Source organism: Lynx canadensis, chromosome B4 (assembly GCF_007474595.2).
Source record: "Lynx canadensis isolate LIC74 chromosome B4, mLynCan4.pri.v2, whole genome shotgun sequence".
Classification (NCBI taxonomy): domain Eukaryota; kingdom Metazoa; phylum Chordata; class Mammalia; order Carnivora; family Felidae; genus Lynx; species Lynx canadensis.
Window position 1 is genome coordinate 28,287,567 of NC_044309.1, and position 23,749 is coordinate 28,311,315.

A 23,749-nucleotide genomic window follows, 5' to 3' on the forward strand; every position below is an offset into this window, starting at 1 on the left:
ATTACCTATAGTTGTCAAGTATAGAAAAAAAGTGTTATTCATTCACGTCTGTAAGTTATTTCAATAATATAATCTATCTTCCATGAAGGTAGGCTTTGAAAGCAATCATTTTCATTATTGTAAGTTTACGGAAAGATTAGTTTTAGTGTTGAGATGTTCATTAGCATCCTTCAAACAACTTTTTCTACACTGATTTATACTTACATCTATTAGACACATTCCTGAAAAAAATGCCCCCAAAATAAGAAACTCTGTGTGTTAACATTTCATTGACGTATATTAAAAATAGGAGCCTTAGTCCCCAGAGAGAAAAACCATTTTATGTTGCAATGTATAGTAAAACCACATGGAGGTTCGGGGAAAACATTTGTCCCTATTACTATGTCTTGGGAGGCTTTATTAGAAAAGTTGGTGTGGGTCCTAAAGGCAGCTGTTGGTTCTGGATCACTCTGTAGTCATGTTTCCTTCCTGACTCAGCAACTGTAGAATTTGGTGGAACTGCAGCAGTTAAACCACCATTGGCCCCTTTTGTCTCATTGTGAACCCCATGTCCAGAGTCACTACTGAGCTAAGGACTGAGGAGTGACATTAGGGGGCTTCTAAATTCTGTATTTTGATGGGGAACAGGTATCAAATTTATTCTTTTTCCTTCAAAGCTCTAAAAGTAAAATAATATGTTAATATAATTAATTTAATTTATGTAATGAATTTTCTTTTCATGAAACAACCAATTTATTTTGATGAAGATTATAGAATCTTATTATAAGCTATACTTCCCAAATGTGCTCAGGAAGTGAGGTATGTGAAAATCTTATGCTCAATATAGAATGCCATGAAATATCTACATTTTAAACTCAAAATAATTTTATTTCAAATTTTATCCTAACTTATACATGAATCTTACATGGAAAGCAAATAGCAGGTGCAAAGGGTTTATGAAAAATTTATAGAAAAAAACCTCAGTATTAAAAATATTCTACCCATTTACATTTTCCTTATAAATTTAAAAAAGATTACAGTAATTCATTTTTAGCAGAATACCTCTTTCAGCATATGCAATCCCAGAGCAGTGTAGAAGCAGAGTATTAACATTTCACTGACACTAAAATTAGGAGTATATATTGAATATATACTGTATGATGACACTACAATTACTAAAATCAACAATATAAGGTACATGTTAAACTCTTATTAGTATAATTCCCTATCATGTTTGATTTAAATGAACCTAAATTTACTTATTGAGGTATAATTGACTAAATAAAGTTAAATTTTAATAAAGTTATCACTTGTCTAAATTTATTCTAAAGATTTTCCCTAATTCTTTAGTTCTATTTAAGAGATAAGCAGCAACCATCGCGTAAACATCAGGCTTAAAGCAGCAGTTTACTCTGAGATTTACTTTTGCCTGTTTTTCAGTCTAGATTTCAATAGTTTGGGGAACTTTACAGTTATTTGTGTTAATTACAGTTAATATATTAATTAAATATTCAATTTGTAATATATGTATTAACATATATATTTAAATAATTACTACAGGACTTTACAAAACTGAAATTTTGTATTAGAAGACTTAGGATACCAATATTTCTTGTGCATATTTAAAACATAGGAGTGGGCAGAGTTAATCATTTGGAGAAAACGATTATGGAGTCACTAAAATCAAGATCAATTAGTTTCAAAATCAGGCAGGATATAAATGATACTAATCAGCTTTGCAGCCATGATTTCAACTGTTCCTAACAATTAATGTGGTGAAGGCAGATAAATGATCCTCACTTTATATAGGAAAGGTCAAGAATTTTAAGAAATACTTCCTTATTGAGCATCTACAATATAACCAGGTACTCCACTAGGTCCTGAGGGCACAGAAATGAACAACAAGAAATGTCTAGCCCAAGCTAACTAAACCAGGAACCATGAGAGTAAGGAAGACAATGACTTCCTATTTGATCTGTCCCTTTGTCTCTTTGATTTTAAGGTAAGGATGAATACTGAAAGAAGCTTAGTAGGGAGGTACAGGACAGACACTTCTGAAAAAGAAAAGGACGAGTTATGCTTCCTAAGTTTAAGAGTAGGTAAAATGTGCGCTAGTTCAAACATATTTTTTTTTTCCATTCTGGCTGGAAATTAGGGTAGCTGTAAAAAAAATTGGGGGGGTTGGGAGGGGAATGCTGGCAAATGACAAAGTCTGTAACTTGATTCAGAAGCCAATTGAAGAACATTATACAGCCTTTAGGAGGTAGGAAAAAGTTACTGCTTGAACCAAGCAAAACATGGACAATTCTGGGATGCACAAATTCAGTTAACATGGTGTGAACGAAATCGAGGATTGCCTGTACTTAAAATGATCATTAAGAGTGATGATTCTAGTTTTGGCATTGGGCATGAATAGATGTACAGACATAATGTACAGCAAAGAATATTTACAGTCACATTCCATGCACTAATAAATAATGCATTCATTTCTCAAAATGCCAAAGAAAATGTGGGAGAGAAAATTTTCATCTATATTCAGGATTAAACTTTCTAATTTTAAATTACCAGACTTCAGATGTAAATTTATTTCAGTTGAAAGGTTTGAGGAGATTATTAATGGATCTTCTGAAATTCTGGAGTGTTTAAAAGATGATTTTAACATAATAAAGAATCTTGCCATAGGTATGGCAAAAATTATAGACATAAATTTATTGAGCACCTACTATGTGACAAGCAGTGTGCTGAGTGACTTACTATTTCTAATGCTGTGTGTCACGTTTCAGTTTTCTCAATTTCTCTAACAGTAACAGTACACTGTTAATTTACAACTAAATTATTTGAAACGTAGCTCATTTGTTCTGTTCCAAAGACCTTTCCTCATCTGAACGGGGTTGGGGGAGGGGAGAGAAGGGAAAGCTAAATCCTACTGAAGACTTACTGTCTTGGTATTTGTGGCGTTATCTATATGGTCTTTCAGAAATCCCCAAACTTGTACAGAGACTTGAGATAAGATCAGCAATCTATCAGTTTCAAAGACCACATTTGTTAGCCGTGTTTCTTTCCTCAAGGTCCCATTCAGCGATAATTGCCCGTTTTGACGGTAAATCATGGCGCATTAGTACCTTAACTCTCCGTCTTTGCGCCTCCCATCTCGTCCATCTGCTCTCAGGGGAAAGCAGGGAGGAGGGCAGAGAGCGAGGCGGCGGGGCGGGGGAGGCCGAGGTGACAGCAGGTGAGAGCCTGATGCGGATGAGGAAGTGAGACAGGGACCGTGTGGGTATTACTCATTCGGCTTCACCGCCGGTGTCGCCTGCAAACGGAACTTCTCGCCTCTCTTTCGGTCCAGCTGAAGTTCTATCTAACTGAAGTCACTTCCCATCCCGGTTCGCTTGGGGGAAAACCGTGCGTCCGTGTAGGGGAAGGGAGTCAGAACTGCGGGGCAGGTAGCCTCTCTCATGACGCCGCCTGTCCCCGTCAGAGGCCGGGCTTCCCAAGTCAGTCTCTACGGTTCCCCGAACCTGCCCTCCCTCTACTCTCGGGAACTTCCCGGGTAGCCCAGAGCGCGACCCTCTCCTGAGCCCCAGGGTGCGCCGATGGGACAAACGCTGCGTGGGAGCGGAGCCCAACCTTGACGAAGAGGGAGGACAGGTTGCTCCGGTCACTGCGACGCGGCAGCTCGGAGGGTACAGGGTCCTGAGGGGAATCAGCCAGACCGGTCCGTGCCCCAGGCTGCCGCGGCGGGTGTGGTCAGTTCAGAGGCAGAACGCCGCTGAGCCTCCTACTTTACCTTTCTCACCCCCGCCTGCTTGCTGCGCTTCTGACAACGTCCCCGCAGTTTCCTATCGCCCCCCTCCCCCATCCCACGACACCTGAGGGAAACTTTTCCCTCGCCCCTCAATTCAAACTCAGCTGCTCCTACGGTTGCCGCAAACCGTCCTCTCCCTAGCAACAAGGTTCCGGCCGTAGAGCGAGCGGCTCTAGGTGTAAGGAAGGTGATGTCGTAAAGCCTCGAGTGTCGTAAACCAGGTGCGGTGGGGAGGGGGGAGGGGTGGAGGCGGAGGGGTGGGGGGGAAGGGGGAGGGAGGGGGAGGAGGTGACTCGAGCATTTAGACACAAGCGAGAGGATCATGGCGGATGGCCCCAGGTGTAAGCGCAGAAAGCAGGCGAACCCGCGGCGCAATAACGGTGAGTGGCGGAGGGGACCGGGGAGCGGCGGAGTCAGGGGGAGCCGGGCAGCCGGGGCGCCCCCGGGGGTGAGGGGGGCGAGCCGGGCTGGGGGCGGCCGGGGCAGGGACGGGCAAAGTGGAGTGGGAAAGTAGAAAGTAGTGCTCTCTGCCCCCCTCCGCTGCTGCCGCTGCCGGAGCCGCGCCGCGGCCGCTCGCTCTCCCTGAACCGTTATGTCTCTTACCTGGTCTCTCTCCGCCTAGCGGCTCCTGCCGCCCCTGCCGCCTCCTTGGACCGTTAGCCGCCGCATCCCCGGCGCAGGGCGGGCGGCCGGGACGCGGCTGGCCACTTTTCTGGTCCCGGGTGGAGCGGCTGTTGCTTCTTTTCGCACTTTTCCCCACTCTTTTGCCCCTCGGCGTCTCCCCTCTCCCCCTCCTCTCAGCCCCCTCCGCGTTATTCTCCCTGTGCGCGGAGGCCCCCGGGAGCCGAGGAACAAACTTGTGGCCGGCGCTGACCGTGCAAAGTGGCTTCCGCGCGCCGCGGCCCCGGCCGGCGCCGTCGCTCGGGCCCCGAGGCTCGGGCCGGGCCGGGCTGCGGGCGCGCGGCGGGCGGCGGACGGCGGCGGGCGGCGGCGGGACGCGGCGGCCGCGGGCTGCGTGTCGTCCGTGCGCGCGTGTGCGCGGGCGCCGGTGGTGCGCGCCGCGGGCGGACCGGGCTCGGCCGGCGGCGGTAAAGTTGTGACCGGCCGGCGAGGCGCGCTCGCGGAATGGGGATTAGCGGAGCGGAGGCGCGGGTCCCTAAGCGCCCCTCCTCCCCCGCGCCTACGGCCACCGTGCCCTGGGCCCCCGGCTGGGGACGCCAGCCGAGGTAGCCCCGCCAGTGAGGTCCACATTCGGGGGGGAGCTGGTGGGGCGGCAGGGGAGACGGGGCAGGAGCGGGCACCTACTTGCTGCTGTGGGAGATCTGTGGATGGCGGCGAGCTGGGCAGCGGGTGTGTTTGTGGAGTTGTTACCTGGTCTTAGAGACAGGGAAGCACCACAGACAGATCCCCCTCCCTGGGGGAGACTCCTTCTCCGCGCTGGGATGGGGTTCTGTGCGTACGCCTCTTTTTTCTCTTTCGGTTTTTGGGGAAGTTGTTACCTGGGCCGGACGCACGGAGCGCTGAAGCCGGATAATGGAGCTTGGATGGCGCTCTCGGTCTCGGGTGGAAGGAGGGTGGGGGAGGGGGCAGACGGACCGACGGACGCACGGATCTGCTGCTTTCGCTGCAGCTGCAGTGTTTATTGATTTGTGCTCAAGTGCCGGGGCACTACACACCCCTCTGCCTGGCGTGAGAGTTAAAAAAAAAAAAAAAAAATAGAGACAGCAAGAGAGAGCGAGACCTGAACATGTGGTTGTTGTTGCACAGTCGCCTTTTCCAGTTTGGAGAGACGTTGTAAGTTGATTGTATTTCTGCTTATCTTGGGGGCGATTCTGTGCTTTCTCTCCCCCTTGTTCAGCAGCGAAATGTCTGCTGATTGTTATTGTCTGGACAGTTCCTGTGGCGAGAGGGTTGAGACTTCTCCGCCCGGGGGCGGCGGGAGCGCGGGGCGAGGTCCCCGCCCGCGCCGGCCCGGTACCTGTTTGTATAATAATGGGCGGCAACGGCCCTGCCGCTGGCTGCAGCCGAGTCTATATAAGGAATTACACGTACATTTCGGACCGAGGGGCTCGTTTTGGTTCCTACGTTATTTTTAAAACGAGTTTTTAACTGTAGGGAAATAAATGCGCCTATAATGGGATCGCTGTATCTTCCAGAAAATGAGGAAATATGTGTTTAAGTAAAAACTCTCGCGCGCTCCCCCCGCCCCACCCCCCGCTCCTGGGCTCCCTTTCTCCCTCCCCTCTGGGATGCGAAACGCGAGGTTTTGTAACCTTTCCTGGCAATTTTAGATTTTGTGTGGGATTTCCTGTCTACAAGCAGATACGAAGATTTTAAGCTGTTTCAAGATGTTTCCTTCCAATCGTAAAAATATTTTTAATATATTTGAGCCGACATTAAAATCACTGCTTTCATGAATGATTTTAGTTATTTAAATAAAAATTTGCGTTTTCAAGACGTCTGTTAGTTATGATTGATAACTAATATTTGGTATCGTCATTGTGGAGAGATGACTTGTTACAGCAAGGAGTGGAGCATAGGCGATTGCAATTTTAATTTCCTGTTTTAGCGTCAAATAGTGTGCTATATCGAGCTGTTGCCACTGTTGCTGATGTGGCTTTATGAAAGGTAAGTTGGTTCGGAAAGGGCTGTTCGCTTTTTACCTTATTTAAAATGTTCATCGCCAGAGAAAGGGGCTTTTCTTGTTGCTGACGACATGTGTGTGACATGTGAGTCTGAACCACCCAGCGTCTGTGCAGCTGCTGTAAACATGTTTACCTGAACAGGAAAGAATGGATTTTTCTCCTAAAGATCTTGTGATATGAATATTACACTCTTAAGGCATATCAACAGATGACTTAAGGGGAAAAAAAGCTCTCCTGAAAGGTACTTGAAATCAACAGGAAAAAGAGGTTCTCGATCGCTGCAGCAAATGGCAACTTGTGCAGGTAGAAAAAAGATGGTGTTTAGTTTTCTCCTGCATGTATGTCAGCCCCCTCCTGTCTGCTGCTTTCATTCTCAAGGGAGGGATTTATTTACCACGCTTGCTGTCAGTGTTTTTCCTTTGTGTTTAATATTAGAAAAACAGATTTGGGCTGTTTAGCACAAAATGTCTTGTCTGCAGTATGCATTACTCTCAGAAAACAAAAGGTGTTTAAGATAGCACCGTACTACTACAGGTATCTTCCATTTTCATCACTTTTGGCTCTGTCCTTGTATTTCTTTTTGTTCTCAAATGCATTTCATCCATTGCTGGTGATTACAGCCATGCTATTTGATTAAGCCTTATAATTTGCAAATTAAAAATGAAGTTGTATGCCATTGTGTTGTGAAATCTCAGAATAGGTGCCGGTTGATATTTCTTAGCAACGCAGTCATGTAAGTTGCAGTTGTTTATTGAAGAGAATTGCATAGAAAAATGTTAACTCTTAAATCTTTTTAATGAGGGAATAAATGATGTGTACAGTGGGCGATAGTCATAAGGGTACTTTATGTTGTTATTTGTATGTAAATAATTTTTTTTCATTTAAAAAGACATGCAGATTTTACTGCTAAGCCTCCAGTAAAACATTTTAATTTCCTTTCTGGAATATATCTGCAGAGTAGGATATTAATGGGAGAACCAAGTAATGTAACTTGACAAGGGTAAACCAATTGAGCAAGGTTTGGCCAAAGCATCAATCCTTAGGTAGTAACTTTATGGTAATGATGTCAGTCATCTATAAAGGACTGGCATTAGAATTGGGTAAATCGATTTTTACCATTTGTAATGTAATGCTTTGTTTGTTGTATTTAAAAATATGTCTTCTAATTTTCCACCTCTACTCTTGTGTGGTTTTTGTATGTATACATGTATGTATGCATTTTGGGGGGTGAGGAAAGAAATATGCTGTAGCTACTAATGACCACATGCTGATTAATTCACTTTAGATGGAATAGCAGGTACATATTTTTCTGTTATTTGCACCATTTCCACTTGCTGTCTTTGGAAACCGCCAGTAGAGGATGCTAACAAAAATGATTATTGGTGTAGTGGCACCATCAGTCTATCTCCTGTTGATTGGGACCTCTGCATTCATAGGGACCTTTGGTGCAATTCTGAGTCTTAGTGTTATTTAAAACTAGCCCCAGGTAAAGTAGGCGTAAGCATTTTCTAGTCTGCTAAGGTGGAAAGAAGTAACAATGTTTTAACATGAATAATTTTATAAATTTGAGCTTTTTAAATACTGAGATTGATACTGCTATCAATTTAGTCTTGCTTTAAACCAATCTTTTACTGCTTTCCTTCTTTTTTTTTTAAAGTTTTGTTGTATGTTGTTAGATTCAGAAAATTATGTAATGATTGGCCCATATCTATTTTGCATATTTAGTATACTTTTTAGCCTCCTTTTTTATTCATTGTAAGATCCCTGAATACCTATATTTTAGATGTTAAAAGGTGTAAACCATTAAATATGGTAAAAATTGCAGTTGATTGATACTGTCTAATTATTTTCCCATAACTGATGTAGACTTAAATTATACATGGGTTGGCAGGCAACTACTAAAGAAGATGTTAACCAGCAGTCAGTCAGATGTTAGTCATTTTTAGATTTTATCTTTTCCTTTCCCTTCTAGTTAAGAATCACAAGTAGAGCATAAATTTTACATTTACCTATTGGAAATTGAGAAGCATAAGTTTGTTTTGATGTTTTAAATGCAGCAAAAATTGTAGTTTAATAATTATCATATACTTGTATTCAGCAATTCTTTTCGAATAACTGTGTATATTAGTATTACTACTTTCAAATACAAGTAATAAGATGAGACTTCATGTATTTAGTTACATTTTTTTGGTGCGTGTCCATATAATTATGCGTGTCCATATAATTATGTTAATATAACTATAAACTTTTGGAAGCCTTTTGTTAGGTCAAATGTTAGAAGTATTTATTTCCCTAATTATTTTTAATGGTGTTTCTATAAATACACCAACAACAGTATCATAATGTAATAGTAATACTGTTTATCTTGAATTAAGTAGGAATTACCTGGCTTATCAGGTAAGCCTATGTGCATTTCCCATTTTAGAGCGTCATGGTTTTTCAGGAGAGAGACAGAGAGAGGGAGATTGAGAATGTATATAAATATAGTTTTACGTTTCCTGACAGATGTTTCTTGAATTTGGTGTTCTCCTAATTCCTAGAGCTCAGTAGTAAATATGTGTAATTCACTTACTTCTTTTATAAACGGAGGAACTTTACCACAAAGCCATGACATACATAGTTGTGGCATGGAGCAAAAGTTAAAGTATCTTATAAATTGAAAGCATCAGTCACTTGTTAAGATGAGCCTTATGTAAAAGCATATGAAATATTTGGTAATTTTTTTCTTTCTCCAGTTCATAGTATTTTTGAAAGTCTGTACCCTCTGCAATTTTAGTAGCTTTGAAGCATGTGGTGAGAAATGAGAAAGTTCTACCAAACTGGGAATGATATTTTTAAAATAACAACATAATTATTTCTTATAATTGTGTTTTTATTGCTTTTTCCTCTTTTTTTGCCTTCCCCTGCATAAATTACTTCTAAGCATGTGATTAGAGCCATATGTAAACACAGATGCAACATCATGTGGAATTATATTGTTAACTACTCTCAACTACCTGTATTGAATTGTAGTAGAGGAGAAGAAAAATCATGTAGATGCTGAAAGAAGATATGCACTAATATGTAAAAGTGTGATGAGAGGTTGTAGGACTTGATAAAATTATAGAATAGTATTTAGGTTTGGAAAATGTTTCTTAATCTTTGTAGCATGATCACGAATTCATGGGGAAATGTATGTTCCTTTCTAAAAAGATACAAGCTAAAGTAAAAGTTCATTGTTAAAAGAAAATTAAAAAAAATCTTAAACTAGAAAAGAACCATGGCCAGGAAATAAAATAGTTTTAAAAACACTTTTTAGAAGGCTACATTTTATACGTATCACTAGTAAAATATCTTAAACTAGATATATTAAAAGAAAATTAATGGATATACACCTAATAGAACCAAGTTTTTAGTAACCCCAATTAAAATGTAACCTATTATATAGGCATTGTTTTATTTTTTTTTAACTTTTTATCTTTATTTTTTATTTTTGAGAGACAGAGTATGAGCGGTGGAAGGGCAGAGAGGGAGAGGGAGACACAGAATCTGAAGGAAGCTCCAGGTTCTGAGCTGTCAGCGCAGAGCCCGACGCGGGGCTCGAACTCACGAACCCCAAGTTCATGACCTGGGCGGAAGTCAGACGCTCAACCAGTTGAGCCACCCAGGTGCCCCAGGCATTGTTTTAGGAAATAATCTTTCCTTTGGATGGGATAGTGTTTTGAGAATTGTATTCCTGGAGGAAGCATTCTTAGCACATCAATTTTAACTAATAAAAATTTTCAGTATGGTCTGAGCATGTCTAGATTTTTTACCTTGATGGAGGTGGGTTATGCTGCTTGTTATCATGGAACTGGGTTGCTTGAAAACATGGTAATATTCTAGAATACTTAAATAGGACAGTGATCTCTAAGAAGTAAAATCTGCCTTAAGATTGTTTTCAGAGAAAAATTTTTTTAATATTTAGAACTCACTTTATTACTTTTGTTACAACATATTTTGAAGTATATCACTTAGGTGTATATAAATTGAAAGGTTCCAAAAGATAGAGCGAAAGAAGCCAAGTTTAGGTCTACACTTGTATTATAGCTATGAAATGTTGTTAGATTATTTTTCATTCTCTAAGAAGTTATTTTTGTCTCATTTATTTCTTCAGACCTCTTCCTGTTATTTAATACATACCTTCTATATGGATAGGGATTGTGTGTATCTGTTCATATAGACAGTTCTCATAATCAACTTTATTTATTGAGACTTGATTCATGGAGTTTGAGTATAAACTATGGCTGCTGGTAGTATGGCAGCCTGGGAATAACTTCATCATCTTTTTTGCAGTAACAATTACATCTGTGCTGGAATTATTAGTAACAGATGTTTTGTGACCTCTTAATTCCCACTACCCCCTTCCCCATCCATATTTAAAATTAAATGTGAATGGGAGATAAATATGGGAATGATCTAAATTTCTCATATTTATTGTTGTACTCTAAGAATATTGCAGATCTTTTAAAATATTATAATTTCAAATTTTTAGGTATTGTAAATATCTTAATTTTGGCTTCCAGATATTTTTAATATTCTTATTTCAATGCTCTTTTTATAATATGTGGTACTATTATTTTTTAGATGGCTCAGTTACTATTCATGGTCACCAAACTATGCTAGTTTTCCTTATTCTTAAGGTGTTTATACCCACTTAATCCACAGTTCTAATTAAATGCTTGGGTTTTTTTTTTGTTGTTTTTGTTTTTTTTTTTTTTTTTTTTTTTGTTAAATGCTCAGAGTATGACTAGTTTGTTAATTAAAAGTTCATTTTTCTCTAGGAATCTTACATGTTTAATACGGAAGAGACCTTTGGAGAACATACCATTTTCTTATCTGAAAACTTACAGATAAGCTGAAGTTTAGGGCCTTCAAGGAGAAACTCCATAAGAGACTTTAATTTATGTTTTAGAAGAGGTAATAGTGGCATGTGGAATAGCATAGAGTAAAATACTTCAAGGAGTAGATTATCTGAACTTGGGCTGAAATTCTCTGTCTTAGATACTTGAAAAGGCTGTGACAGTCACTGTACCTCTTTAGTGTTTTCTCCTTTCTACCCTGAAAGAAGCTAAGTTGCTATTCACTTCTATTGCTAGATCACTTTTCTGAATCTTTTGATATTATTTTGTTTTTGTTATTATTTTGGGGAGGGAAGAAACAGTTAAAATAATTTCATATGAATAAATATTAGGAAAATAAATAGTTTCAGAGATGGAGGGATTTGGAGAATCATTCAAATTTATTTTTGCAGATAAGAAAACTTTCAGGGAGGTAAAATGACTTTACTAAGTTCCTATTGCTAGTTAGGTTGGACTAGGCTATAGCTTTTCAGGTTCGTAGGTCAGTATTCCTTTTATTAGACCCTTTGAGCGTATTTGTGATGGTAACAAGCAAAAACTAAATGCCATGAATTTTCAAATTTATCATGGTTAAAACCAAGATGTATTGTATGAAATGCTCAGTCATCCCAGAAAAAGGGAGTTCTCAACCATTTGCATAAATGTATCAACTTTAATAGTTGACATAACTATATCACTTACAATATTTCAGATACAGAGAGTTAGGTTAGTGTTGCTTAGAGGCATATGCTCATTATTTGAATTGTAACTTTTCCTCTTCACTCCCAGTCTCAACTCTTTCCCAACACTTGCCCCAAATCTGGTATGTTTTATATGTGTTCTTGGTTATGTCTCTATCCTTGTAAAATTATGTAGTAATTTGTGTGTTTTACATCTATATAATTTATTTTGGCATATATTTTACTTTCTTCACTAAATATTGATATCTGTTCATGTTTCTGTATGTACACCTAGTTCATTGCTTTTAAGTGTGCAGTATTTTATGGTTTGCATCTAGCACAGGTTATCAGTTCCCCTCGTGATGGATACCCAGGTTGTTTCCAACTCTTGAGTACAAGTAATTTTGTAATCAGCATCTTCATACATGTTGCTAATGGCTGTGGAAGAGTTTCTCTGGGGGTATATATCCAGGTGTGGTATTGCTGTGCTATAGCTTAGTCACATATTTAATACCACTAAATTATTCTGTATTATTTCTGAAATGACTACATCAATTTTTTACCCTCACCAACAGTGTATAAAAAGTTTTACTTTTTCCCAGTTTTGCCAGCATTTGTTAATGTAGACATTCCTACATTTTTGCTAATTTAACTGCTGTTAAATAGAATCTTATGGTTGCTGTAATGTTTCTCTGTTTACCAGGGAGGTTGATCATTTCTTCATATCCTTGCTGATTGTTCAGGTTTCCCTTCTTATGTTTGGCTTATTCATTCATACACTTTGCCCTTTTTGGTTGGGTTTCCATTTTTCACTGGTTTCCCAGAGTTCTCTATTTGAGATAGTAATCCCTTGGTGGTTTTAGACATCCCAGTGTGTCAGTCATGTGTTGACTTTGTGGTACAGGAATCCTTAATTTTAATGTACCTAAAATTTTTTATTTTGTGAGCAGTGAAAAGTCCTTCCTTATCCACAAATTGCAAAGATATCTTCCTATGTTTTCTTCTAATAGTTCTGTAATTTTATCTTTTATGTTTAAGACTTTAATGCATCTGGAGTTCACCTTTCGGATATAACATTTCTTTCTTAAGAGCAGAGTGATTAAGGGTTTGGGTTATCCTGTAATTTACCAGCTGAATCACTTTGGCCAAGTTATTTTGTTTCCCTGTGTATGGGTATGGTAATCTCAGAGCGGGGTTGGTTAAATGAGTATAAAGCACTGTGTTTAGTATATCTTTCACATTCTATAAATGTTCATAAATGTTCATTTAAAATTTTACTTACATTATTAGTTAAGTTTGTTTTAATTATGTCTGCCATCAACTGACATCTTATTCTCTTGTCCAGTATTAACTCTAATATAACTTCAGTTTGAAAGGATGTGGTTATAAAATTTATTCATTGTTTCTGTAGCTTTGACCTTAAACATTGCTCAGTTGTTCTAGCCTTAAGGACAAGGCTGTTTGTGAAATCAGTAGTAGAACCGTATCTTAATGCTATTTTGTGTTACATCTTTCAACTTGAGGAAGGCTGCCTGGGACTCTTTAAAGGGCATTTTATTGAAGGAGACCTTATCATATTACTTTCATATATGACATTGACATGGACTTCAAGGATAATGTCCCTATGCTGTTTTCTTGCATAAAATGAAGAACCCAAGCCCAAGGAAGCTAAACTTTATATTCTGTATTTGAATACCCTTAAGAAGTATGGAGTCCACAGATTTCAATACAGTCTCATTCATTTATTTGGAAATATATTTAAGGAGATGGTTGTATGTCTTCTTAACACATAGTATGTTCTTGTGGTATACATCAGAGCAATCCTAAGACAAAAGTTAAAATTGTACCATTTTGTGTGTATGTGTGAATAAACTTTATTGAAGTATAATTTACATACATCATCATGTATGTACATTTTGATGACCTTTCAGACACTTATATGCTAGTGTTACCACCACCACAATTAAGGTATAGAACATTTCCATCATCCCGGAAAGTTCTCTTGTACCTCATCTCAGTCATTCCTCCCCAAATCTAACCCAAGCAACCAATGATCTATTTTTGATGGATAGAGATTAAATTTACTGTTTCTAGAGTTTCATGTATGTGGAATCATGCAGTATGTACTCTTTTTGTCTGCTTTCTGTTACTCACATGATGTTTTCAAGATTCGTTCATGTTATTGCATGTATCAGTAGTTCATTCCTTTTGTATTGCCAAGTAGTAGTTCGTTACATGAATGTATTACTATTTGTGTATCCATTCATCGGTAATGGACAAAGTATTTGGGTTTTTGCTATAGAGTAAAGCTGCTGTGAACATTTGCACACATATTTTTGTGTGGATATATGCTTACATTTCTTTTGGGTAAATAAATACCCAAGAGTAGAATTGCTGGACCATATAATAAGTATATGTTTGATTTTATAAGAAACTGCCAAACTGGTTTATAAAGTGCTGGTAACATTTTATATTTTACACTGTATGAAAGTTCTAGTTGCTCCATCCTTACAAACATTTGTCCATATTTTTAATTTTAGCCTTTCTAGTAGTTGTGTCCTAGTATCCTTTTGGTTTTAATTTGGACTTCACTGATCTAATGATGTTTGAATATCATTTGAATATTTTCTTTTATGAAATGTCTATTCCATCATTGGCCTATTTTTAAGTGGGTTGCTTATCTTTTTATTATTAAGATGTAAGAGTTCTTTATATACTTTGGATCCAAGTTCTTTTTTGGATATAGGTATTTAAAATATTTTCTCCCTTTCTGTGGCTTATCTTTTGATTTTCTTAATGGTATCTTTGAAGTGCAAACATTTAAAAAAAAATTTTTTTTTGAAGGAGAGAGAAAGCATTAGCAGGGGAGGAGCAGAGAGAGAGGGAGACACAGAATCTGAAACAGGCCCAGGCTCTAAGATGTCAGCACAGAGCCCCATGTGGGGCTTGAACTCACAAACTGTGAGATCATGACCTGAGCTGAAGTCAGACACTTAACCAACTGAGCCACCCAGGCACTCCAAGACATTTTAAATTTTGATGAAATCAAATTTATAACTTTATTCTTTTAAGCTTTGTGTTTTGTGTGTTTTTAGAAAACTTTGCCCATTCCAAGATGTTTTTCCCTTGTGATTTTAGAAGTTTACAGCTTTTTTAAAGCCATTTGTTTATTTTGAGAGAGCAAGAGCACACACGTGCATACACACTGCGTGTACAAGAAGGGCAGGGGCAGAGAGAGAGGGAGAGAGAGAATCCCAAGCAGGCTCTGTGCTGTCAGCACTGAGCCTGTCATGGGGCTCAATTTCACAAAGCATGAGATCATGACCTGAGCCGAAATCGAGTCAGATGCTTACCCAGTGAGCCACCTAGGAGCCCATAGAAGTTTATAGCTTTAATATTTAGGTCTACGATCCATTTGAGGTTAATTTTTGTCTTTTACCCTATTGTGATCTTTAGCTACAAGTCTGCCTGACATAGCCCTGAGTAGTTTGCAAAAGGCTAAAATTTGGTTTTACTAATCAAAATTTTGTGTGCAAATTTCTGTTTAAGTATTTTTAGAGTATTTTTCAGGACTCAACTAGAACCAAAGCTCAAGATTGTAGAGGAATACAAATTCTGCTGTCCTGGTTTTATACATTTTTAAACTTAGAGAAATAGTGATGTGCTTAGTCAGTGTTTTCAGAATTTTTCATGTCCTTGACACATGTTTAATTCAACGAGATAAATTGAGTGAGGCTAGAGTTTCAGAGAAAGATGCCCAAAGAGTGTCTGTAGTTAAGCAAAGAGTGAATATTATCTTCATGGTCTCTTATTTCCTACACAGTTTTAATGAGTTTACCATTAATACCAATTCTTTTTTTTTTTACATTCCATAGCTTTTATCTTTACATGGGAATTTGTTCAAACCTGCCATTTATCTTGAGTCCATTAAGGTATATCATTTTATCCCTTTGAAATGAACATTTCTTTAACTGTCTCTGAGTTTCTTGTATAAGGATTCCACCCTACTGTTCTGCTGAAGCTGTAGTAAGTAGTAAAATCTCCAGTGACCTCTAAATCCTGCCAACCTTTCTCAACCTTTATCTTATTTGACTTACCTGTATTTGTTATTGTTTTTTTTTTTAATTTTTTAAATGTTTTATTTATTTTTGAGACAGAGAGAGACAGAGCATAAGCAGGGGAGGGGCAGAGAAAGAGAGCGAGACACAGAATCCGAAGCAGGCTCCAGGCTCTGAGCTGTCAGCACAGAGCCCGACGTGGGGCTTGAACTCACGGACCGCGAGATCATGACCTGTGCCCAAGTCGGCCGCTTAACTGACTGAGCCACCCAGGCGCCCCACTGTATTTGTTATTGTTGAATCTCCTGGAAGGTTTTGCTTCCACAGCTTCTGTACTATTACTGTTTTCTTAAATTCTCATTTCTTTCCATTCTTCTCTTTCAAAGCCTCTTTCTCTTTGGCATTACCCAGGGCTGATTCTCTTCTACTCAGCCCACCCTACCTAAACGTCTGACCCAATTCTTTTAGTTTTAGCAACCACCTATATGCTGATATTTTCAAAATCTTTATCTTTTGCCAAGAACTACATTGAGTTCTAAATATGTCTACAGTTGTCTGTGTAACTTTTCCACCTTTATATCCTACGTGACTGTCAAATTTCACAAGTCCAAAGTTGAACTAATTTATTTCCTATCAAGTCTTGCTTTCCTTCTGCATTCACAAATTTGTTAGTGCCACTGCCAATGTATTACATTCGACTTAAAGCCTAGGGTTAACCTTTCCTCTCATAACCTGGTAATCACCAGATCTGCCAGTTCTCTACCCTGAATATCTTTCAATACAGTCTTTTCCTCTCCATTTCTATTTCTGTTGCTTTAGGGTCCTCATTTCTCATGCAAACTCTTATACTAGGCTATTGCTTGTCTCTACTCTTCTTTGCCATGCAGGCTGCTGCCAAAGTTATCTTTGTAAAAACCAGCTGATTTAATCATTCTCCCAATCAGATGCCTTCCCTGGATCTTTATTAACTTACTAGATAAAACCAAGATCCTTTGCATGACATACAAAGCTCTGATTTATAATCCTGCCCCTGCTGTTTCTTCTGTCTGCTGACCATTTCCTTTCTTTGCTTTTTACTGATAGATTCCTGTATCTACAGGCTGTTTTCCCCTTCATGCATTGAATATACTTTTGCTCCTTCTACCTGAAATCTATTTCCTTATTTACTGCCTCTTATTTTCTGGGATATTTGAAAGGTGGACAGTAATTCATCTCAGATATTTCTTCTTTAAAATGCTTTCCCTTGGGTGATGAGTATTGAGGAGAGCACTTGTTGGGATGAGCGCTGGGTGTTGTGTGTATGCGATGAACCATGGGAATCTACCCCAGAAACCAAGAGCATACTTTACATACTGTATGTTAGCTAATTTGACAATAAATTATATTTAAAAAAATAAAAAATAAAATGCTTTCCCTAATCCCTTTCAGTCCATTCTTCCTAAATTGGTGATTTTTCATTTAAGTTAAAATATTACTTCCTTCACCTTTTTTCCCCAATAAAAGGTAACTTATATACCAAATAAAGCTACTTTCCTCTACCTTGGCATAAATTATTATTATGCCCATTATCTTGGCATAAATGCTTGATCTTTTTTAGCTGCATACTTTACCCTTCATTTTGTTATGGCTAAGGAAAAAAAAATAGTTCCTTTGAAATTTGATGAGCTGATTGCAGATATATTTATTTAATTATTCATATTTATCTTTTTCTTGTCCTAAAAAATGTATATGTAACTGAAATAGCTCCCATGTAATTATTATTTTTAAGATAGCATTTTTCTGACTTTTCTATTTCTTTGTTATCACCTATTCCTATTCCTTGAAAATCCATCATCATTAACTTGTATCTTATTTTTGTTTTTAAGGGACTCACTTTTTTATACTCCCTTTAGCTGTGTATCTTCCTTAAACATTCTAGATATTAATGACATAATTCCTTCTGATCTGGTATCTATAGGTACATTTATGGAAAGAGCATTGAACTAGGAGATAGAAGTCTTAGATAGAAGTCTTAGTCTAATATTAAATCTGCCATTAACTGGCCTATGAAATTGGGAAAATAATTTAATTTATTTGGCCTAAGTTTGTTCATCTGTAAAATGAATATGATGGATTGCTGTGTGCTAGGCAATAAGACTCTGAAGATGAAAAATGCAGTTTCTTACCTTAAAGAGCTTAAAGTATACTAGGTGGGGGTGGGGGAACAAGAAAACAAACCTTTAGAATATAGTTTGGTATCTGATGTGATATTCTGTTCCATATGCATAGAGGGGATGGCCAAATCTTAAAGGATTCGTGTGGATTATCTTAGTGAAAATGTGGAAAATAATACTCCAGATAGGGAAAACAGTATGTGCAAAAGCATATGACACACATACACATATATTGTCACATGCGAGTCACAGGTTTGGTTGAACTCTCTGGGGTGAGTAGAGAAATGGCTAAACATGAAGCTGGAGAATTAGTTAGGAAGCAAATGGAAAAAAAAACCCAGCTTTATATTGCCATCATTGGATTCTGTCTTGGAAATGTTGAGGACTTGCCAAAGGTCTTGAAGCAGGGGATGACTTGATTATAATTATATAATTCATCATCTTATTTTCTTTATGTATTAAATTTTAAATGATTAAAAATTCAAGAATATACATGCTTTACTAAAAGTAGGAAAAACTGTAGACGTATAAGCTGATTTGTTCTGCTTTCCTAAGTTTTTGCTTACATATACTATAGTGATAATAGACGCACATAGTAATTACTCTAAAATGGTGCTGCCACCACACTGCTTCTACCATTATCATCAGTATCATTGCAAAACTTTACTACAAGCAAAAGTGGCCTTGGTTAGAGTGGGTTCCTATTCTGAACTCTGCACTATTATAAGGAATTATGTTTTCACTTTTTTTTCCTTTTTCCAAATCATTAAGTCACAGCTTATAGAGATGTGTTGTATACTTATAGTACCATGGAATAAGACGGTATTACTGCCATTAAGTATGGCTCTCCATACATGTAAAATCCTTTGAGTTTATTAATACTAGACAAGTTTCTGGGTTATTTCTGGCACTTAATGGTTCTGTGTAGAGCTCCATCTTATGGAACCTGTTATATGTACTTTGATATCAGTTCTCTGTTACAGATATTTAATAAATACAGTTAGAAAATCTTTGTCATTCTTTTGGCTGGCATGATCTCTGGTACCTGATTGCCTATGATAAAAGAGACTAATAAGTAAGCTGGCTATTACATTGTTTGCATTGAAATAACTAGGCATCTACAAAACTTCAAATTCCAAATAAAATAAAACTTTAGTTACCTGAATATTTCTCCTTGAAAATAACTGTAGGCCTGATACATATTTTTCTTGTTGAACAAAAGCATCCAAGCCTTTTTGGGAGTTACACTATATGTTACAAGATGCACAGAAAAAAAGACCATGCTTTTTTCTTTAGACCAAGTGCTGCGGAAATACACTTTATCATATTTCAACCTCTAAGTTAATAATTTTTATGTAAAAGTGATGTCTTATTTATATACCAGTTTTCTAAATATTTTACATTGACCTAATTTGTATCTTAAGGGGCTTTTGTGTTCTTTATGTTATGTACTAAATGTTTTTAATCAAAACTTTAAAACTTAACCTTATTTTACTAGTATTTATTTGTACTTTATATGCTTAACTTACGTGTTATGTGTTACAGTAATAAAACTTAATGGTCATAAAATGCAATGTAATTTAAATTTCTGCCACATCAAGCTGATTTTGGGGGGCAGGGAGCATCATCCTTTTATTTTCATTATAGATAGATGTGGAGTTTTACTGTACCAACTTCAAAAATGGTTCAGAAAAGTAAGGCAGAGGCAGATTTTGAGTGTCTGTTATATTAAGAGTCTAATATGTGGAGGAAGCAAGGTGTTAGGTATTTTAAGGTTTCATGGTCACACTAACGTCCATCTTGTTCGTGTTCACCTGAGTTGTCTAGAGGTTGGGGATTTCCATCTGCCCTAGTGTATTTGGTTGAGCCAGAAGTCAGGTAACAGTAGTGGTCATACTTCTGCCATTATGTTCTCTGAGTTTCTGATCACCATAGCCTCACAGATGAGGAAAGTGGTTACTGATGGAAGGTCTGAGACGTAAAGATAAAGAATATAGGAAGTGGTAAGTATGGGTAGATATAGAAAAACACTGTATAAAACCTGGAAGGAGGGTAAAAGTATTAATTAGCTGTAGATTTTGGTAAGCTGTGATTCATGTTAAAATTCTGATACAAGAAATGAAAATCTGGAAATAGTATGTATGCTTTTCAAACCAGTAGAGGAGGGAAATAGAATGAGAAAAAATGAAAAAGAAAGAAAAAAAAGAAGGAAAAGGAGAAAAAAACATAGAAAAGAGACAAGTGAAAAGCACAAAATGAGATTAGTAATTAGATGCAAATATATTAGTAATTCATACATAAAAACTGACAAAATACTCCAGTTAACAGAAGCTGATTGCCAGATTGGATAAAATGACAAAATCTAGATGCATACTACTTATAAAAAAACATACCATTAAAAAGATATAGAAAACTTGAAAACAGAAAGGATGTAAAAAGATATACTTTACAATAAAGAAAGACAGGTTGTGTTACATGGTTACATTAATATCATCTAAAGTTGGCTTTGTGGAAAAACTATCCTAGAGAGTAAGGGTCACTAAATAATGGTAAACGGAATGATAATTCTAAATTGGTATGTACCTGATAATATACTTAGAAAATACATTAAGCAAAAACATAGGACCATAGAAGCAATACGCAAATAATCAGCATTGTGAATTATTTAAAATCATCTTTCTTAGTAAATATTGCAATAAGCAGAGAAAAATTAAAAATATAAACAATTTTAATAACAAGATTTAAAAGCTTGCTGTAATGGACATTTAGGGAACACTGCATCTCATAATATTTTTAAAACCTTTAAAAGCACGTAAGAGATATTTACAAAAATTAATAACATTCTGGTCAAATACAGCCAGTTTTTACAATTTCAGTGGATTGGCATTATGCTTGTTTCTCTGTTTAAAATGACATTAACTGTAAGTTAACACCATAATTTTCTTGTATGTTTGGAAATTGAGATGTATTATTTACAGATAACTCTTGGGTTAAGGAAAAACTTTTAATGTATATTAGAAAATGTAATTTAACAGTAGTAAAATATTATATATCAGAACTTGTGTGATAAACTAAGCTGATACTTTATGGAAATGTATGACTTTAATGCTTACATTAAAGGAATAAATGCAGAAAAACAACTGCATTCTTAAAAATCAGAGGTGACTAAAAGAATACTCCCCTAATTGAAGCAAAAAGTAAATATAAATTAATGAAATAGAAAATAAAAGTAAATCAGAGAGGAAACAATGAAGCTAAAAATAGATTATTTGAAAGGACTAAAATAATTTAAAACTTGGCAAGATTAATCAAGGGAGAAGAAATCACAAAGCACTGTCTTGAATGAAAAAGGGGATGTTACTACAGATGTTTCATGAATAGTCATCTTTTTGCTAGTATAGTTGAAAGCTTATATCAGATAGACAAATGCCTAGAAAAACATAGCTCATATTAGCTCAAGAAGGAATAGACAATTGAATAGTCTTATAAAGGAAAAATATTCTCACAAAGAAAAATATTTTTTTTAATTTTTTTAATGTTTGTTTTTGAGAGAGAGAGAGAGAGAGAGAGAGCAAGCAGGGGAGGGTCAGAGAGAGTGGGAGATACAGAATTTGAAGCAGGCTCCAGGCTCTAAGCTGTCAGCACAGAGCCTGACACAGAGCTCGAACTCACAAACTGCAAGATCATGACCTGAGCTGAAGTCGGACGCTCAACCAACTAAGCCGCCCAGGCACCCCGAAAAATATTTTTAATTAAAAAAAATTTTTAATTTATTTATTTTGAGAGAGAGCGAGTGGGGGAGGGGTAGAGAGAGACAGAATCCCAAGCAGGCTCCATACTGCCAGCACGGAGCCTGTTGTGGGGCTCAAACTCATGAACCGTGAGATCATGGCCTGAGCCAAAACCAAGAGTCTGACACCCAGGCGCCCCAAGAGAAATGCTTTAATAAGAAACTTTATCTTTAACGGCATTGGCATTGCCAGTCAGTGGAAACAGTTCTTTCAATAATTGAGGTAGTTGGTTAACTAAATGGCAAAAAATGAGTTGGGCCACTATCTCATATTATTTAGAAAAGTTAGTTGAACTGGATTATAGATATGAATCTATACCTAAGGTAAATATATAGTTACGGTAAAACTAACACTTTCTAAAGATAATAGAGGAGAATGTTTTCATGATTTTGAATAAGATAAAAATGCATAAAACACAGAATGCAAAAGATTGACAAATATAACTTCATCAAAATTAATAATTTATTTCCACCAATAGATACCACAGAGTGGGGATTAGTATTTAGTACATATAAACATCTTCCACACAGTAAAATAAAAATAATAACTTAATAGAAAACTGGGTAAAGGAGTTGAATGTGTACTTCATAAAAAAATAAACTCATTTGGCCAATAAACATAAGATAGTGAACCTCATTTGTAATCAGAGAAATGCAAAGTAAAACCACGGTGAAAAGGTTTCATGCCTCCTAGATTTTCAAAAATTCAAAGCCAAATGGTATTGCGGTTCACATGAGTATGGAGCAACTGGAACACTTAGGCAGTTCAGGTGGTAACATAAGTGGTACACCCAGCAGGAAAAAAATGGCATCGTTAAATAAAGTTGAAGATGCCCATACACTATGATCCATATCTCTGTTCCTAAATATGTCTTAGAGAAACCTTTATACAGATGATCAAGTGATGTATATAGTTGTTAATATAGCACTGTTCATAATAATAAAACAACACCAAAAACAACTCAAATATCTATCAGTAGTAGGATGAGTAGTGGTATATTCATTCAATGGAATGTTGGACAATTCTGAAAATGAATGAATTCCAGCAACTTGGGTCTGAGATCTCAGGAATATAACATTGGAAAAAATCATAGAAGAATATACAACATGGTTCCATTAATATAAAATTCAAGAACATCAAAAATGAAATAATAGATTGTTTAAGAATACAAATATAGTACAGCTCTAAAGGAAATTATAAATATAAAATTTAGGGATGAGTGAATACCATGAGTTTGGGGAGGAACACAGAGTACATACAAGAGGTAAGAGTAATGATAATAATGATATTTACTGATAATAATTGAAAATAGTAACTGGAAAATAAAAGGTGAATAATTTGGGGGAGAATGCGGTATTTGCTGTATGTTTCCTAAAGACCTATATTTAACCTCTGTGAATTCTCAAATGTAGTCAATTTTGGGGCTGTTTTTTAATACTACTTTTGTATTTAATAGAGCATAATAATTTCTATCCCTGGTTGTGAGATACTCCATGATGTATTAGTTTGTTTCAAGGCGTATAGACAATTTTAATTTTTTTACATTTTTCTAAGCACTAAATGTATATGGTTTTGTACCTTCATAGATTTCCTATTTATTGGCCACATTTTAAGAAGTTTGAGAAGAGTATTGCCTTACTTTATATTTTTCTAACTTAAAACATATATATACCTTTTATTCTTACAATGCATTTGTGGGCATAACATTTTGTTTCAGGATATTACCATTTTGTTTTATTTATCAAACACTTAATAGTGTTTCTATGTCCGTCGCTATTC

General features: G+C 37.1%; 1 protein-coding gene across 2 annotated transcripts in view; it reads left to right on the top strand.

The window, feature by feature from the left end:
* The first annotated feature begins 4,079 nt into the window (after positions 1–4,079).
* ZEB1 (zinc finger E-box binding homeobox 1) overlaps positions 4,080–23,749 on the top strand; it is a 199,395-nt gene continuing 179,725 nt past the window's right edge. The window contains exon 1 of one of the 2 annotated variants that reach the window (XM_030321199.2): positions 4,080–4,164. In XM_030321199.2, coding sequence (XP_030177059.1) covers positions 4,107–4,164 — 58 coding nt within the window. In that variant the 5' untranslated portion in view covers positions 4,080–4,106. The remainder of the gene's footprint in view (positions 4,165–23,749) is intronic. The other variant, XM_030321198.1, reaches the window with a different exon arrangement.